Raw genomic sequence first — 20462 nt, 5'->3', positions numbered from 1 at the left:
AGAATACCAAACATATTACAAAATAAGACAATGCAAATATTTGCTTAAGTTTTGGCTTCATGCGTATCTGCATTTTAAAAAGTAAGCTAAAATCCTACTGTATAGTCTTACAGTATATCATGTTCCACCTTCTACAAGTAGTAAGAACATCGTATCAGTGAGCATGAGACGGTAAATACAAGCTTGACAGTATTGCAGTGAAGTAAGTTTTGGTATCTTACTACCTAAAGAAGGTGAAAGGCAAATTTTTACAACCTAATTCCATTTCAGTTTTATTGAACTGTCTACAATATTCTGTGAGTGTGTGCACATACACAGGCACGCACAGAAAAAGTGGTATCTACAAACAGTTTACACAAATATTTACATACATGTTATTTACATAAACTAATACGACTGCATGATTTTCAATGTAAAAACCATATGCTTCTTGCACATGTAACTGTTGCATTGGTCTTACAAAAGTAATATAAACCTTTTGCAACAACTAGCTAAGCACATATCATAGCTGATTCCAAGTTTTTAGAGCTTGCAGGTTTCAAAAAAATACAATACCTAGAACACTGTTATCAAACAAATATGCTTTATTGGCATCTAAAAACAAAATGCACCCAACATTAAAATGTACTTTTTCATTTTTTTAAACCCACTGCAGTACGAGGAACAAATCACAAACACTTACTTTAGAGAAAACAGAGACTATAGTGTAGATTTTACAAAATCACTTTTAATCTCTGTGTTATGCTCCTTAAATAACATGGGCCACTTCTTTTTCTGCCGAATTGTAGGAACATAAAATATCACAGCTTTGTCTATACTTTAAAATTCTGCAGCAGCCTAAAAACACGGACAAGATACACCAGCACCTGTTTTCAAGTATAACAATTTCGATAGCCAACCTAAGGGTAGTATCTAAAAAATTCCATTTTCTTCCATAGGAAGTCTTTGTTTGACAAGCTGTTACTTTATCTTTGTGAAATTAAAAGCAAGTGGGGGAAAGTTTATGCTTTACCAGAGAAATAAAAAAAAAATGTTTACCTACCATGTTCAAATTAAGAACAGTGTTCTATACAAGTCAGTTGTACAGTTATTTAAGTGAAAGATGAACATGAACATCAGATTAACTTAATTCTGGCAGACAAAAGTGAACTGCTACGGTCCAGTCAGCCATTTAACTATTACAGAGAGATGACAACTTTACAAAAGGTATCTTTTACCTACTGAGTGATGATTATGTCCCCTCAGTTTCTGTGCTTTCTACCACTGGTTCACTTTCTATATCAGCTTCTGTGTCACTCTTCTCTTTGTTTATCTCGACGGAAGATGTCAGTTTTTCATAAAGTTCCGGATCATCCTGCACCTGTGCAGTTGGTGGCTGACTTTCTGTCTCTGTATTTTCACCGTTTACCTGGGGCATATTATCAGCTTTGCGTTGGGAAGTGGCCCCATCAAAATATTCAAAAACCCGTGGATGCGGAGGGGGGATCCAGTTGTTTGACATTCTGTCTCTTCCAAACCTGTTCCCATTAATTTCTCTGCAAAAATTAAAATCTCTGTCATCCCTATCCCTCTGTCTTTCCCAGGGTCTTCTGCGGTCATCAAAATCTCTGTGAGCGTCTTGTTCAAATCCTCTATTCCAACTGGGACCACTTCTACTATCAAACCTATAGTTTACATGCCGAAACCTCTCTCTGTCTTCATGAAAGCCTTTCGGGCCACCATAAATAGGGAAGGCATGGTGCTCTCTTTCATCATAGTCTCCTCTCTGCCCCCAGTGCTTGTCTGAATTGAAACCAAAATGCTCTCTTCGACCAAGGTTATCTAAACCTGGTCTTCCAAAATTTTCTCTCATGTCTACATGTGGTCTTGCAAAGTGTTCTCTTCCATCTACTGGAGGCCTTCCTATACCTTCTCTTGGATCAACTGGTGGTCGCCCAACAGAATCTCTGACATCCACTGGAGATGGTCTGTTAAGATTATCTCGGTTTTCCACTGGAGGAAAGCGATAATCTCTGTCTCCTTCCTGCTGAATGTTATCACCTCCAAGTGGGAGTCTTTTCTCTGGATTAGAAATGCTCTCGATATTTTGTCTTCCTGGTGTTCCAAAAGGTCTTTCTGTTTGATTAAAAATATCACCTGGAGGAAAAGGACCTCGAGGTGGTGGGTGAAGAGACGGATCAAGGATTGCTGGAGGAGGAATACTACGCTGCGGTGGCATTCCCGGCTGCATTAATGGAAACCTTGGCCCAGGCGAATGGGGCATTAGGCCTGGACGGATATCTATAAGAGGCATTCCCGGCATCCTTTGACTACTAATATTTAAATGAGGCATGTTTTGAACCCCAGCTGGATGCTGCATTGCCATAAGTCCAGAACTACTTGAAATATTTGGTGGCGGCACTCCCATAAGTCCAGAGCTACTTGAAACATTGGGTGGTGGCATTAAGAGAAGCCCAGAGTTGCTTGAGACACTCGGTGGCTGTACTCCTGGCAGAACTCCTGAGCTGCTTGACACATTGGGTGGCTGCATTCCTGTCAGAAGGCCAGGGCTGCTTGAGACACTGGGTGGATGCACTCCAGCTAGAAGCCCTGAGCTACTTGAGACATTTGGTGGTTGCACTCCAGCAATAAGTCCAGAGCTACTTGAGACACTGGTTGGCTGAACTCCACCAACAAGAGCAGAGCTACTGGAGACAGTAGGTAGCTGCACTCCTCCTGCAAGACCAGAACTGCTTGAAACAGTGGGTGGTTGCACTCCTCCTCCAAGTCCAGAGCTGCTTGAAACACTGGGTGGCTGTACTCCCCCTGCAAGTCCAGAGCTACTTGAGACACTGGGTGCTTGCCCTTCTCCAGTAAGCCCAGAACTGCTTGAGACGCTGGGTGGCTGCACTCCTCCAACAAGTCCAGAGCTACTCGAAACATCACTTTGCACTAAAATGCAGCAACAAGAACAACCGTTAACAGAAAATGGCAGAGTAACACATAGCATTCAAAACAAAATGCAGCTTAATTCATTTTCAGTTAATGCATTCAGTGATAATACTGCTGACAAGGTCTGTCTCAGTTTCTATCATGAACAGACATCATTTTAATCACACTGGTGACAAACATATTATGCCACAGAAATGAACATCTCTGCATAGTAAAGAATGTGCAGCAGCTTAAAACTGACAAATCCCACAGCCATTGCCCAAATTTATGCAAGGGAAGTATTAAGATCTTTGATATAATTCTATAAACATTATACTATCCTACCCTCTCCTGCTCCATTCCATTGCCACTTGTGTGGTAAGAACGCACTTTTAAGAAGTTTTCTAAAGAGCTCCCAGTCTCAGCTTTACTTCTCGAGTCTATGAAGAAAAGATCCCTGAGCATACGCTGCTAGAAATCAATGATCAGACGATGAAAAGACGGATCCCACCACTCCTCCAACTTAAACTGAAAATGATACCCAACCTACAACTTCCTCCTCTGTGTAGTTAATATAGCAATGGATTACGATCTGCAAAAAAACCCTCAGAAGTATGCTGTGTCTTGTATGTGATCATATCAGACAATAAAGACACTTCTTACCAGATCTACTGTTTTCACTGGAAGAAATCTGAAGGTCTGTAAGATGCGATCCCTTTTCATCTGATTCCGGTTTGTTGATTGGCAGAGGATTAAAAATGCTTCCAGCAGATAACGTTGGAGTAGCTAGATTGCTAGTAATTGTGCCAACTGGTAGAACAAGGCTAGTAAAAGGAACATCCTTCATCGTCTCTTGTGCAATTGGTAATGGAGGCTGTACTAAAGCTGTAGAGAAATAACAGAAGTGTATCACAGTAATCGTATATTCAAGCCTTCAAGATTAGTTTGGCAGAGGTCAGGCTGATAAATCAAAATAAGTGAAATTAATTACCCTGAGTGCTACATTTTTTGATAATTTCTTATCCTCAATCAGCAGTGTAATATTCAATTTTTTCTGTCAAGACCATGAACCGCAGGCAACCTAAGCAATCAGTACTCTAACAGATATTTTTAAGCATTAAATGAATACAGTTAAAAGGCTAAACAAAAATAATTATAAATTATTCAGTGACTAACACCAAAGAGTTCAAGTGACAGATACATCTGTTACAGCCAGGTTCAAATACTGAACTATGCATACAAATAATAAATAATATATTTGCCATAATTATTTAGTTTTTCATAACAAACAAACAACTATTAGAAGAATCAAACTTACGTGTTGGAACAACTGGTGGGACAACAGGTGGTGGGACCACAGGTGGAGGGACCACAGGTGGAACTGGGGGAGGCATATAACCTATACAGAAAAAATTGGCAAATTATTACAAGGGAAGCAAATAAAGTTTTGCAGTAAAAGCTTGCCTGTTGTTTTCAAAAACAACCCCATCTTTATGTAGATGATCTGCACGTGCATCTTAAAAAATGATTTCTGCCAGCAATAACCAAAGAAGAAAAAAAAGTTCCAAAATTTTCCTAAGAAAGCAGATTAAGGATTTTTAAATTTTCATTTTTATCAAAGTTCAAAAAAAATTCTGCTGTAATTCCTATTCTCCACAGAATATTAAATTAGATGTAAGAAATTTCATATTAGATTAAAATTGAAGCTTCAAAGGCCAACTGGCTCAAACAGTAACCCACAGCTGATGGAAAACTATACAAAGCATAACGTACATAGAAGCACACAAACTGAGTATAAATCATTACATACTCAACTTCATTTTTAGTAACTTACCTGGAGGTGGCTGTGAAGGGTTGAAACTCGCTCGCAAGAAGGGTGGAGGAGGAATTGCGCTATAACCAGGAGGGGGGACAGACATTGTGACAGGAAACGCAGGTGGAACCAAGCTAACAGCAGGCACGGCTGGAGCTACTGGGATCTTTTTTCATGGAAGAAACAAACAAACAAACAAACAAGCAAGCAACTTCAATACTTGACAGTATTCAATTATATTAAAAGGGGGATTAAACTGATTCAACTGCAATTCATGTTATGTACTAAAGGTACTAAAGGCTTTGTATACGTTCTGAACACCCTGAAGAATTAGATCCCATTCTAAAATGCTATCAACGCTACAGGTAAATAAGGGCGCTGGAAGAATTCTATGCTATCTTTTCTTTATTCTAAAAAGAACAGAAAAATACACAGTTGAACACTAGGATACTTATTCAAGAATAAAATTTTACCTATAGGACAGAGGTGAATGCAGAAAGGGAGACAGAAAATGAAGAAAAATGTAGGCAGTGCGGTAATTTGAGAACACTTAGAAAATAGCGATTCTACTGTCATTAGAAAAAATTACATATTTTAGAACAGTACTGGAAAGTTGAGTTTAGTATATCTAATTATAAGGCTAATAATCCTGATGAAATCCTGAAAATTATTTAATAGTTCTCAAACTTTTGTTTGAGCTATGTGTTTCGATACAGTGCAGCGTAATTACAAGTAATTAGCAGCAGAATAAAAGCAATATATATGTATATTTAAAGATATACTGATCACAGTGCATACTAAGAGATAACTGAAATAAGAAGACTGAAGAAAATTTCTGTGAAAAGAAAAAAGCTGAAAATTCAATGCAAGTAAATGTAAATAAGTTAACTTTCATAGTGATTTTAAGTCAGCTCAAGTACTGAAATGTCTACACACATGAGGAAAGATAAAACTAATACTATGAATACAAAAAATTTTGTATTAAGCAACTTCTCATTTTACAATTGCATATGGACATCATAAAAATGATTTTAAAGAGTTTGACAAAAAGCATTTGTATTTATACTTGATAAACATGCATAGTATAGTGTACTCAGGTAAAATTACACTGTATTCTTCTAACCTTCCACAACGCCTTTTTACTCACTGCATGTTAATAAAAACTATCTCTTTTAGCAAAAGGAAAAAAAATACACCAGAGAATCAAAGAATCTCATGAATTACTGCATATAGAGTGCAACGGCACACTACTTGAATAAACAGATCTTTTAAAGATGAGACTGATCCTATGAAATCCTGCCCAAAATTGCTGAGAAAATAATTAAACTTATATTCAAAGCTGATTTGGCAAAAAGCACATAGGTAGAGAATAAACAAGCACAAATGAAAAAAAAAAAAAAAAAAAGAGAGATTACTGCATTGCTTAGCTTACAGACAGATGCTTTGCTTCATAAGCAAATATACTTTCTGTAAGCTCATTTTATTTTCTCCTTAAAAAACTAACATGCCAGTATATATATAGTTTTGGTGGCTTTTTTTACCATTGCTCCATCTTCAACATTTAAGGCTTCATTTGAGACTGTACACAAGTTTGGGATATGCTGTCCACGAAAGTACAGATCTTGCTCAACCACGGCAACTGATTTTACTTCAGAATATTTCAAAGATAAACAGAGATGGACACAGGACTTAACTTTAACTCAGCATTAAAGTTTATCTGTATTGAATAAAAAGTTTGTCCTCCAGTTCTGTGGGGGTTTTGCAAACTCAGACCAATACAAACCTGCAGCATAGTGACTGGTTGCGTGTAAGCTTCTGTCTGCGTTGTAATAACTGTACTCTTATCAACTGCAACACTCTGCGTAGTTTGAACATTTTCTTTAGCAGCTTCTGAGCTTCTGGCTGTTTCCCATTCTTTTAAAAAAGGTGTATTTTTAATATAAAAGGAAAATTAATGTGTTATTTTTGTTTAAATACTAACAAGTCCTCTCCTTAAACAATAAATTTTAATCTGGTATCTATATAGATTCATTACAAATAATCCCTGAACTTACTACGAAAAGAAGCAAGTGCAATTATTTATGACTATATACTTAGAGAACGTAAAAGATCTTTAATCACCTGCAATACTCGGTTAAATTATGCCTGTATACAAACTATTTCTTCAAAACTTGCCAAGTTTTTTCACCAGTTGTTCTGTTAATAATTTGTACTATAGAGTATGCTCCAGTTTTCTAAAAACCACTGATGTCAACATATCTGTGTTATCAGCTGGCTACTGTACAATGACAGAGAATCCTCATGTTAAACAAACCTTGCCCCAACCCCCATTTCTTCCTTCTGCTACTTCCTCAAAGTTTTATATTTTAAGTATAACATAGTGAATGTATTTCAGTAACGTTCCATGTTTCAATTTTTCTCTCATTTGTATTCAATTTTTACTCAAAGCAAGTCTACATTTTGACCTGAAAAATTATTGTCGCTATTATAAAACAGTCTTAATATATTGTTCCCTTCAGTATAGTCCAGTCATATGGTACTAGATCAATTTCAAGAAAACATAGTACTCGTGCATCTGTTGCCATCCTGACAAACCTATCAATTAACTAGGTTTCAGAGTAAGATCTAACATTACTTGCTTTCCTGTCTCTTCAACTTCATGGAGGAAATACCTTAAGGTTCAGCTAAGCTGTGCCTACGTGGACAAATTCCAACTCCAGCTTAAGTCTTACACCTGAATATAACACATTTCACAATCACAAGCAGATCATAACTTCTAAACAAATTAATATTTTAATTCTAGGAAATAAGTACACAGCAAATTTGTAACCATTTTAAAAATGCTAACCTTTATAACTTGCTTAAATTAACTCCTCTTTGTCACTAATTCCTCACTGTCATGACAATCAACTAGTCACCCATCTACAAAGACAATCTAGATTTCACAATTACAGTGCCATTTATATTGTAAACAAATAGCTAGTAAGTTTTATGTAAACTGAAAAAGAGTATGTATTACCTAAACCAATAAAGAGGATTCGCAATTACCAAAGTAAAGACATTTTCTAACTACCAGAGTCACTGTTAATGTCTGTACCTGTATTTACTGTTTCCTGGTCAATCATGCCACCTTCAGCAAAGCCCTCCAAATCATCCAATTTTACTTTCTCCCAAGGAATATACGAAACTCCCAGATCTACATCCCAGAACTGCTTGTATTCAGTTTTCACCCCTTTATTCAAAGCCCAGGCAATCTGAAAATAAAACCCGACCAGATAATCTGGTTAAATCATATAACCTGTGAACAGAATATTTCAGATCACATTCTCTGTTATTCTGTCACTGCAGATTAATATTCAGTATCTATTTATTGAAGTTTTAACAAGTTTTTAATTTTACATGAACCTATAGGAAGCTTACTTGGCCTCTCCAACAGGTATGTGGAAGATTAATTACATCAAAAAGCTTGAATTTGTTCTACATTAATTCTAACACATATATAGGGAAATTTAAAAAAAAACAGTATTTCAAGGACTCATCCTAAAGCACCAAAGAAAGTAAAAAAGCCACGGCACTTAATCATATACTTAACTCTGTAAGAATACCATCAAATTTAACATAAACACATGGTCAGGTACAGAACTGACGAGGTTTACAGTCTTGTACTCTTATCACTAGCACATACATAAAATGTTCAAGTATTTCCTAAGTATGAAATCATAATTCCATTTTACTGGCTTTCATACTGCCTGTTAAAAACTGCATTTTACACAGAGAGGAAAGAAAACAATTTACACCTTATTGCTTCATTCTTCTCCATATTGTACATTCGAATGAACAGCTGCTACACGACAAATCATCACATTAAAACTGTACTGTATTTGAAACAGACAGCATCCTTAGATTAAAATCAACCTACCTTAATAATTTTAGATCCAATTTTGTAGGACCCAGAACTAAGTTTCTGAAGAGCACGATACGCATCTTGTCTATGAACCATACAGACATAAGCACAACCTCTTGGGGGAATCATCTATAAAAAAAAGCAATGGTCTTAAAGTAGGTATACCAGTACTTCAGATTACATAACTACATAACTACACTATACGAATACTAATACTAAAAAAGGAAAGGCTCACACTGAAAACAATTGTTACCTTAATCAGCAATATTAACAATTTTGAGCATTAGCAAAACTTAAGAGTCACATTGGCAGGATACTTCAGTTATAACATTTCAAGAAGCAGCAACAAGCTGAAGAATGGGTGCTAAAAATGACATGAAAGATTTCAGTAACACAGAGCAGGCAAGAATTGGGAGGGATACTATAACAACTTCAGAAAAGCAGAGGTTGCTACCTCTTATTAAGCTCCAAATTCACTGTGAGCTGAGCAACCACCTTTCATAGAGGTGCAAAATAGTGATTATTAAAGTATCTTGCGTTTTTGAAGGGTAGAGTTGTCATTCCTGAAGTGTGATTTCCACTAGCTTTAACATTTTATTTAGGAAAGAAAAGTATGATGTGGTGTATGTAATCTTTGAAAGCTTGCAAATCATGTATGACAACTGCTTATTTTAGTTTTAGTCAAAAAAATATGTGCTTATGTTGTTTAGGAGCACACAGTAACATAGGAAACAAAAGTAAGATGACGGATTTTAATGCAGTTCTTATAAAAATAGGTTTAAGATACACAACATTATCATAGGTACTTAAAGCTTTGTGGAATGCATAGAAGAACTATTTACACCATGCTTTGCCTCTGTAATGTAACAGACACTGAGATGTTACAGTCTATTACATTACTTCCCTTTGAACTTACCGTAATTGCTAGTCCCTGCAAATCAAAATGAGGTTTAAATGTCAGGCTATGGGGGTTGAGTTTTTTTGGACTCAAGAAGCTTTTTAAAAGAATCTGTAATGCCACAAAATCCATTCCTTATTAATTATATATTTGACTATATTACCTTGATAGGAAAAATAGTAAAAATTTTATCTGAAATGAATGAAATTGCATGAGAAGCCCTTTAAAACTTTGGATCAAGAAATAAAAATCCAAATTTCTCTCATGTAGATGTTATTTTGGGAGAAAAACACTTTCTCTTGAAGCTGAATTATAGGCAACACAGAAGTACGACTCCACACATCAATCTGAATTACTCTAAATAATGAGAAATGTATCTCCTAATTATAAACATATTTTTAATTGTCACATTTTAGAATAAACACTGGTTTACAGTACATTTTCTTTTCTTCCACTTAAGGAACTCTCTGTACAGAATGCAACCAAGAGCAATGTGCATACACATCAGTTTACGACCATTAGTCCAAGGAAAAATGATACCTGCCTTGTGCCACATCATAAAAGAGAAAAGACATAACTTCTTATTTGTTAAGACCCTGGTTTAAAAAACCACACAGCTTGTTAGTGCTTGGGAAAAGCCATTTTACCATGCAGTGTACTGTCTTTAGTGCTTCAAAAGACAGTACATGGAAACCAACAAGCAAATATCATAGCCAGAGTTTCTAAACAGTGACAAAAGACAGTCTCCTAAACACAAGTTTAAGCTGCTAAAAGGAATTCAGAGGTATAAGCACGTTTAAGTTGCTAGTCTGTAAGCCCTGAAAGTGCATGACAGCATGCTTACTTACATTAATTGACTCGATTTGTCCAAATTCTTCAAACAAGTTAGTTAAATCTTGCTGTGTGGCCTTCTTGTCTACTTGACCTACCCAAAGAGTAGTACTGCAAACTGTCAAGAGACACATTCACATCAGTTAAAACACTAGAACGTTAGCCTATGAAATACTCTATAGCACAAATATAAAAGACTTCACAATTACACAGAAATCACTGTGCTTAAAAAGCAAGAATAGTAAATCTACTACTTATTATATAGAGACTAAGTACATTGCCAAAAATGTTAAGGGGCTAAAAGACACCAAACAGACATTCAGTACAACTGTTCATTCTTCTTGCTTCATTTTCTTCTAAACAAAATAGTTATTTTAAAAGAAATGAAAAAAATAAAATTCCACAGATTATTAGCTAAGGTAAGATATTACTTAGGTGGGGAAAAAACCCCCACCCACATTTCTATTCCATGTTCCATAAAAAAACATACCTCTAGGATTTAAAGTCAGTTTTAACAAAGTAAGACTAAGTTCTAGCTGGCTAGAAATGTATCACAGAAGGAACTTAACTGCAGTCTTATACATCGCATCTTCACCTAAAAGAAATGGAAACTATACTTTCACTTTACCTTGGGAAACATCCCAGAAAGACAAACTTGGCTGAGGCCCATCACTGAGCTGAAGATATCCATGATACTTCTGACTCTTACCAATTCCACCACAAGCCCAGACCCCTGCAACGTGTCTCCCAAACGCCTACCCCCATCCCGCTCGCCAAATACAAACACTGACACATAAGCTAAAACTTCCTTCTCCCATATGTGCATGGTTCCAAATCTTTTGCCTCCCAAATATTACCCAATCTATGTTTACAAGCCTTAACAAACTCATGGCAGTTATTTACACTTAATACAGGGTGATCTAAATCAGCAAGAGATTAGGCCAATATTGATAGTTTTCCTCAAGTATCTTATTAGCCTGAGTAACCCACCCAGGACCTCAGGCAGAACAAAACCAGAGAACCTGGATCTCCTTGGCCTGTCCTATACTGAACCAAGGAAACATTCTTGCTTCATCACCATCTTGATACACCACACATCCTTCCTGTGGCAATCCTGGTGCACCAAACTGGAAACCAGCGTTGTGCGTTCCTCTGCCAACTGACATTTTCAATTGGCAGCAGTACTGAGAATGACTAGCCTTAGGATTTCTCTTGGACAAAACTTCTTCCTCACATGCTTGTAGATGGCCCTTTTATTTCTCATGGTGTTAAGTTCTATGAAACAATTCTTCAGACCTCAGCAAGTGGTAAAAGTGGCTGTCACTGAAAAAATTTAATGAAGTAAAATGCTTGTCAGGTGAATTACCTATTTATTTACCCCTCAAAAGTTTCCACACTTCACTTTGCCTGCTTAATATCTTCTTTTCATGAGCTGGGTCACTCCACAGGATCTCAATTGCTGCTGTTGTTCAACAGATGACTTAACATCCCTGCCTCCCAGTCCCCATCCATTCTGATTATAGATCCCTGCTTTGTGGGCTACTGAGAGAAATCTACACCATAAAACTGATTTGGCTCTTTTCATGCGAAAAGCCAGAGAAGAAAAAAAAATTATACATCTAAACTGTAGTACAGTTCTGAGTTTAAAGCCACCTTGGAATGATGTAAAATATTCATGTGAAGAGAACGGAACACTCTTTCCTTTACAAAAATTAATTTTGAACTGCTTAACTTGTCAGATAAACAGTACAGTTTTAAAACACAAAATAAACACAAAACTACATCAGAAACTGTGTATAAACAATCTAAACAAAGCTAAATTTGGAAACACAGGTTCATTACAAAAATAAGTTAAGTAAAATTACACATCACAAGAATCCAGAGTCCTGCTAAGACCAGCAATGGGATATGCTGACACAGTAGCAGATGACTACACCAAATTTCACTGTACCTAGTGCTTATCTCAAAATACATTCCCTACGATTTAAGCTCACTGTATGGAGAAAGTTCTTCTCCCTGCTACCTTCCTTCTTTTTAGTACGTAAATTCTCTGTAGCGCATAGCAGCACTCTGCAGAAGCTCAAATCTGGTTGGGTTTTGGATATTTTCCTAAGATACAACCATTATGGTCTGTCTTATGATAGCAAATTACTCGTGTCACATTTCCATCTGCTTTGGCTCTATGTTCTTGAGAAAAGTGGTCTCTATTTAAGACACACAGTAGTGTCCAAAGCGCATATCACACACTTCAATGTCTTATCAGAGTATCAATTTTCAGATCCAGTGCTGATCATCTTCAAATGCCCCACAGAAGACAGCATTAAGGAGAAAGCAGATTGTAACTTCGGAACAGCCCTGGCTACTCTCTGTTCAGAGGTAAAATCATTGGTGTGCAGCAGTATGAGTACAATCATCAGTAGAACAGTATGATACATGCTTTCCTCTAAGATGAAATGACGTACCTAAGTTGTAAGAAACGTCAGAAACGAAACTTACAAAAAAATATTATGGTCACTGTAGTTTGTAACAGTATTCACACTAAATCATGTTCTTAGGATGAAAAGCGAAGCCTTTTCTCTCTTCAATACTACGTTATTTAAACAGTAAGCAGCTGCCACTTACCACTTAGTGTTTTTGACCGTACAGGAGGCAATCCCTTTTTCTGACGTTCTTTTTCTCTTTCCCGAGCCCTTCTTTCACTGGAATACGACCGAGATGACTTTCTCTTCCTTTCTCTTGATCTTGAGCGTGAACGTTTTCTGTGTTTACGCTTACGAGAACCAGATCGTGATCTAGACCTTCGTTTTCTTGGTGACCTACAAAATACTTGATTTCAGTATTCTAAGTTAAAAAAAAATACAAATCTCATTTAGTCATCTTTTAACTACAAACTTTAAGCAGGATACAGACATTTTTGTTACATTCACTCAAACTGCTTCAGGAAATAAACTTAATGCCATTAGTGTGAGGAATAGAACACACACTTTGAGCTTTAAACAAAACAGAATACATTCAGGGAGTTCAACAACAGTATCTATTTTTCTGGCATAGAAAATCTGACCAGCTGCTAGTGTTAGTTATTTTTGCTACCTGAACAGGTCTTAAAAATTTGAAGTAGACAACAGACATATAAAATTAACTATCATACAGAAAGTCTGCATCTAACAAAGAAATATTAAATGAACCCTTTTTTTTGCCATTGCCAAAAAACTGCTCATGATGATTTTCGAAAATACAGAATCAAGAATGATAATCACAAATTGCAACTTTCTTTTAGAAAACCCTCATTTACTTAATACAAGTTAATTGTGAAACCTTGAACGAGATCTTGAACGAGTTCTTGATCTTGAACGAACGGCTGATTTTTTTTCTTCTTGTTCAAAAATCTCTTCTTCAGCAACATCTTGTCCTTCATCTATATCCATGTCCTGAGGTCAGACATAACAGACATTCAATAAAAATACTCACAATATATATGACTATATTAAAGCATACATCCATATTACTCATTTTGAAATAATCTTACTATGTGTTTTTCTTTCAACTTCTGTAATCAAATTAAAAATAGGTTTTACCTGTTGTTGAATATCCATTGAATCATCTACATTTGTTTCCACTTCTAAAAACTGCTGCTGACTACTCCCTTGTGATGGTGAGGCAGAGTGCTCTGAACCAAAATTGCCTTCTTGAGTCTCCTCAGGGCTTGCCTAAATAACAAATAACAACATATAATAAAAAACTTCGTAATTCAAAATGCTTATTGTGTCAAAATGTAATACTACCTGAAACAAATGTTCAAATATCTCTGAAAAACTATTTATCGGTTTTCTCTTATGTTCTCACTTGCCATTAATGTAAAAGCCGTCACTCCATTCCTTTTTTTTTTTTTCCTATCGTCTTTAAATACAAAACTTGGAAATAATTAATAGTCCTGCCTTAAAAAAAAAAAATACTGTTTGCTGAATCAAAAAATCCAAAGTACACCATCTCTTGCTTAATTTGGCTGCCTTGAAAACAAACGCTCACAGAACAATAATGACTGCAGCCATATGTACAGTATGACTTGAAGATACCCACTGGTCACCCATGCACATGCATTAATACATTATACTTTGTTATTAATATAATGGAAATATTCGCAACACCAATTGAACTAGCTAAAAAATTTACATTTAACTCAAACCACACACTGTAAGAAAATTTGAAGTAATTACTACAAGATAAAGGAGGGTGTTGTGTCATTTATGTCAGCATGTCAATTACAAGACCTAACAAAACAAGCAGTTCTGGAAAAAAACCCAAAACGAAAAAATATAAAATACTAAATGTATTGTTGATTTGCTAGAGAAAAAAATATAATGGCCTGTACATTGGATTGAAAGTACAGATTTGGAATCAGTATCTGTAAGATATGAAAGAAATTCAAGAAATACAGGAAATGCAATGAAAATACTTGGAAATGCTATCAGGACAATTTTGAAAATTTTAAACCTATAATCCAATATTGCAGGTAAATATTTCATTGATTCTCATTACATTTTCACTTTAATTGAACAAATGCTAGATATTCTATCTGCCAGAAGAATAGTAGAAAGTTATCAGAATGACATGTAGTACCAAGGGTTTTTTAACTTCATATTTTTAAACAGCTTATAATGACAGAAAAATAAAAAATTCTACTGTAAGTCATTGAATGCATTTCCCTTCTAACACTATCTGTTTCGTCTCATTTTCCTTTTATCTGATTATTCTTCAATAATCTATTTCTTTATATCAATTCCAACGTTTCTGGTGGCTCCTTCTGTCGTCTTATGCTCTCCTCCTTTCCCTCTGTTCCTAATCAGATGCTCATTAATTTTGTTTTGTGCTTTACCTTTCCTTTTCTTCCCTTAATCTCTCTCTTAAACACAGAATTAGAGAAAATCTTCCTCATAACATACTGCAGTCATTACAGAGGAGTTCCAGCAGAAGTTTGTATCTTTTAGCTGCTATCAAGATAAAAATAAAACTTCCTTTCTGTACTGACTAGAGAAGAAGCTGAGTGGACCTGAAGGGAAACAACTTCTACACTTGGAATAGAACATCAGATAATAAGGGGTGAGTCATAAGAACATTTTTCCCATAAATGTACTCTAACTTAATTTCATAGATGAAATTAATTTAAACTCCCTAAATTCTGCTTATTTTACAATAAGGTAGGCATTCAGCGTTTTTATTTTCAAATTCAATTGTTACTTTTAGATACGTCACGTCAAAAGCTCCTAAAACAGATGCACTCTTCAAAGTTATATTCCTTTACATTTTTTAGTGTTTAAAGTCAGAAATTTCTGGATATCCACCAACATCAAATTATTTAGTCTGTAGCTATGTTGTACAAACGTACTCAGTTACTGCACTTAAGTGAGAAATGAAAATAAAACATAGTAAAATAAAGCAGTAGGTTAAGAAAATAATATCTAGTAAAATTAAATTACTATTTTTCTAAACAATTAAAAACTCAAAGTCACAAACTCAAATGACTCAAATGTTCTTTACTGAAAGCTGAGCAACTGCACCTTTACACAGGTTAAACTAAAATCCCCTAAAATCCCCAACAGATGTTTGTTGAGTTTGTGGTCCCTAAGATATTCTGTCAATCTAAGATTTCTATTTTACTGGAAACTAGATCCAAATACTTCACAAAAAGTCCACTTTTTATCTGGTTGGTATGAAGACAGAATAAACTTTTGCGAGTTTGTTTGTTTGTTTTTTCTAATAGGATCAGGAGGTGAAAAGAACAGGAAAACACTGAGAACTAACCTCACAAGAAATATGCCAATTTACTTCAACATACAGAGGACTCGGTTAACATAGACAAGAATGAATCTTGGCTTGTCTTGAGCATCAGTTCTTAATTAATCATTTTTCAGGAAATACATGACTCTCTGCCTTAGCTCAGACTCTTAAACTGAATGAGACATTATTAGCCAAGACATAAGCTTGGTAGGGTAAATTAAAGTTATCTGCAGTTTCTATTCTATCCTCTTGATGGTTCTGCAGCAGCAGCTTGCACGCTGCTCTCTCTTCAGAGACAGAAGCATGATCACTTCAGTGCTCACCACCTTCTTTCTGATAGTAGGGAAAAAACTTTTTTTCCCTCCATATAAAGAGCTGAACAACCAAAGCACAGTCAGTCTGTAACTCAGCTAAAGGGTACTCTTAAGAGAAGCAAAATGTATACCCCACACATTGGGTGGTGGGGGTTTTATGCTTTAAGCACTTTCTTCTGCTTATTCCACTTACTCTGCAAGCTTCTGCTAGACGATCAGCTAGTGACAATGACTTTCATTATAAGAGAACTGTCAGTAACAAGACAATTTTTTTGTCCTGGAGTATGAATTTTTTATAATTATTACGACAGCCACAAGATGGAGTTCTTACCTTTTGAGGCTGTTGTTGCTCCAGAAGCTGTTGTCTGAGATGTTCTAAATTTTGTTGCTGTAGCTGTTCAGCTAATTGGTGAAAAAGTGAGTTGTTCACAGATTCTGGTACTAAAGGCCTAAAATGAAATAATTCCAATTTAAAAAAACCACAACAGTTTTTCTCTTGTTTTAAACAGTTGGTAAACAGGTCTTCACAAATGAGTTTCGAGTTTAACTAAAAATGTAAAATAATGAAGACAATGTAGCTAGTTCCACCTTCTGTTACCACCACTATCACATTAACACTATGAATACCACTAATAAAGCAAAGAACATGCTAACTTTAAGATGAAGTCAACAAAACTTCTGGCACACAGACTAATATTTAATATTTTTAAAATGTGTTTCATTAATTTAGTAAACTGTCTTTTCTCTTCCTCCTGTTTTAGTATACTTATGCTCTGACAGAAACAACATTTTCCTTACTATTTAATCCTAAAGTTCAACTAGTGTCAGGCAAATTTTAGCATTTTCCATAAGAAATATAGCTTGATCTTACAGTTGGGAAGTGGGAGTTTCCTTTTTAGGCTCTTCATTTTGTTCAGATTCTTCTCCAAAGTCAAACCTATCCATCAGCTTCTAGGAGAAAGCAAAACAAGCATTACTGAGTACTCCTTACACGTCATTTATAAATATTTACTTTTCAAAAGAAAATGCTCTTATTTCTCAACTTAAAAAAAGTTTGGCAAACAACCTGAACAGAAAATGAAATGTCATACTGCTATTGCTATCAAAATCTTGAATGCATCAAACACCAAATTTTGTCTACGGCTTTCTTGAACTCTGGCTGCTGTTACAACTACAACCACATGGTCTTTCCATAGTACATAACAGCTAGTTTGGAGGAAGACTTAATAAAATTAATTTTAGGTAATGGTACCTTTAATTAGAAGAAATTACTATGAAGAGGCCAACTATTCAATCCTTCGGCAATCAGCAAACTGCTCTGTTCACATCAAGAGAAGACCTACAGCTCGATTACTTTGCAAAGAATTACTGTATTTTCACACACACGTGTCATTTAGACAACCTGAATTCCTTCAAATACACTGCTCCTTGAAAACAACTTCTCACATAAGTCTGCAAAAAAATCAAAGCAAGTAGTTATCATGTTAGAGGAATAAGCCTCCAGAGGGATAAAAAGAAAGGTATCTGACAGGGAAAAAGAAAAACTTGGATAAACTTCCTGTTTAGCTGTTAAGATGTCTACGCTGTAGTTCTGCTGAACCAAAAAATTTGTTTTGTTTAACTTTTAAACAGCTCAGAAGCATTTCAAGTAGCATTTCACTGTCTTGAAGATGAAACTGAAGAGCAAACATGAAGAAATACAACCAGTGTGATAATTTTTTTCAGAGCACTGCTATCAAACCCATGCCCATGCATCTTTACACCTTGGAAGTTTTCTGAAAAACATTGTTAATGTGGTACTACAAACCGCCATAATTTTTTCCTCAAACCATGGTCTCGGAAGAAAAAAACAAGAGGATGAGAACATAGGGCAGTCATTTCAAAATACCAAAGCAAAGACGTCTCCAGTAACAAGCCGTGATGATTCAGTAGCCCATTTTCTTTCTCAAGCTGCTCTATTTACTCAATTACTGGAGTCCAGCAAGAAGAACAAATCATAAGCTAACTAAAAGACTGATCAATCAAGAATTTTTAGAACTCTCTTCCCAATGAAATAACTTTACATGAGGAAGCAGGACTGAACATATCTCTGAGAAAACACAGAAGAAACATAAACCATCAAGCTTATGCGAGATGGGATGCTAAAATCCAGAATAACGTTCACCATTTATATCTAATCCATTTAAAGCAAGGTGGCCACTTTTTTTTTTTCCCACATTGTTAGAAAATTTTCAAGTAAAGCATCTGCAAAATGCTGCTGCTCTGAAAAATATACACATTTTAGTAAAACAACCAGTCTCATCTGGAAGAGAAAACCAAAGAAGTTCCAGCCAAGATAGGCAAGCGTGCAGCATTTTTATTTACATTTGTTTTAAATAACATAGTTGATATTAAAGGGGAAAATCTGAACTTAAGTATCTTAATTTTAAAATAAATTGTAACAGAATACTCTCTACAATGAAGCAATAGAAATTAAAATAAATTAAACATCATGATACCTAGGTTAATCCACCACACAAAGGCATATAAAAGTACAGAACTTTCCATGAACACTACACTTGTTATTTTAATTACCTATGAAGAGAATATGTTCAGAAATAGCAATAGGTATGATTAAATACATTTTAAAAGCTTTTTATTCCAAAGGAAACAAAATTCTTCTTAAGGATCAGGACATTCTCTTTAGAAACTAAATAAAACGAATAGAACATAGATGTGTAAGAAATGTTGATCATACCGTAACACAAGGATATGGTCATGTTGCAAGATTACAAAACATGCACATTTGACATTGAGAAAAGAAAGGAATTTTTCATGTAATGTATATTAATTTGTGCACCTTACTACCACTAGATACTATGGAGACTGAAGAGCTTGAAAACAAAAGACTGGAAGAACTGCCAAATCTATTAAAAATAGGGAATTTAAAAAAAAAATGGATACTCGCATATTCATCAGCAGTATTTTCCTGCACTATTTATATTTGTTATCCAATTCACCATCATTGTCTCATGGAATGAGAACTAAACTTCACAGTTTTCTTTGGATCACGATGCTTACTGTTTATCATAAAAGCTGTCTTTTTTTTTTTTTTTTTTTTTTTACATCCGTCAACTCAGAACATTTGTCTTTTGGACACATTCTTCAACCATGTCAGTATTTCTGTATCCACATCATAGCCCCGTTCTCCATTCTCTAAAGTCCATCACAAGTCTGTTCAGATTCATCTACAGCAACTACTCAGTATTTCCAACTATTGCTTTCAGGATTTGTCAGATTCTCTAATTTTGCTGCAGCAGCTTGAGATGTTCAGGATCGGTCACTGTACTGGAGATAGAAATACTTCCATTTCCACTAGATGACAGTATCTCTTCTGCCCCAGTCTTCATAAATCTTAGGATCACAGGACAGTCCAGGTTGAAAGGGACCTCAACAGATCTCAGTCCAAATTTCTGCTCACAGCAAGCTTAGCTGTGAGTTCAGATAAAGTTATTCAGGGTTTTATCCAGTTGAGTCTTGGAAAATCTCCGTTTCCAACAACTGAGCCCCACAATCTTTCCAAATAATCTATTCCAGTGCCTCACTGGCCTCATGGGAAAAAAGGTTTCAATTCCCATTTGTAGTCTATAATCCTGCCGTTATGCCATGCTGTGAAGACTCGGCTTCATCTTCTTGCTGACCTTCCCATAGGTGCTGGGGGCGCTGCTGCTAGGTCTCTCCCAAAGCTGCCTCTGCCCCAGGCTGAATCAGCTCCAGTCCCTCAGAGGGTGAGCGCTCCAGCCCTAACCATTTTGGTGGTCCTCCACTAAACTCACTCCAGTTTGTCAATGTCTTTCCTGTATGGGGGATAGAGTGACAAAACTGGATGTGATACTCTAGATGCAGTCCAGAGTAGACAGGATGTCTAGAGGGGGCTATCCTTTCCATCAGTCACCTGGCCCAGCAGGTCATTTGCCCTCTTTCTGCCAGGGCACTCTGCTGGTTCATGCTTTGTTGTTACAAGTATACTTGTTAACA

General features: G+C 35.8%; 1 protein-coding gene across 1 annotated transcript in view; it reads right to left on the bottom strand.

Moving 5' to 3' along the window:
• Window positions 1-707: 707 nt before the first annotated feature.
• SCAF8 (SR-related CTD associated factor 8) overlaps window positions 708-20462 on the bottom strand; it is a 59462-nt gene continuing 39707 nt past the window's right edge. The window contains exons 8-20 of the mRNA XM_086460434.1: window positions 17317-17396; window positions 16777-16894; window positions 13932-14063; window positions 13672-13784; window positions 12979-13172; window positions 10374-10474; window positions 8643-8756; window positions 7821-7977; window positions 6507-6637; window positions 4745-4889; window positions 4229-4309; window positions 3574-3795; window positions 708-2931 (exon numbers count right to left, since the gene is read on the bottom strand). Of these exons, the coding sequence (XP_086316560.1) occupies window positions 1232-2931; window positions 3574-3795; window positions 4229-4309; window positions 4745-4889; window positions 6507-6637; window positions 7821-7977; window positions 8643-8756; window positions 10374-10474; window positions 12979-13172; window positions 13672-13784; window positions 13932-14063; window positions 16777-16894; window positions 17317-17396 (3288 nt within the window). The 3' untranslated portion in view covers window positions 708-1231. The remainder of the gene's footprint in view (window positions 2932-3573; window positions 3796-4228; window positions 4310-4744; window positions 4890-6506; window positions 6638-7820; window positions 7978-8642; window positions 8757-10373; window positions 10475-12978; window positions 13173-13671; window positions 13785-13931; window positions 14064-16776; window positions 16895-17316; window positions 17397-20462) is intronic.

The sequence above is a fragment of the Leptosomus discolor genome, chromosome 2 (genome assembly GCF_034619465.1).
Source record: "Leptosomus discolor isolate bLepDis1 chromosome 2, bLepDis1.hap2, whole genome shotgun sequence".
Lineage (NCBI taxonomy): Eukaryota > Metazoa > Chordata > Aves > Leptosomiformes > Leptosomidae > Leptosomus > Leptosomus discolor.
This window is presented reverse-complemented; position numbering and strand designations above follow the sequence as displayed.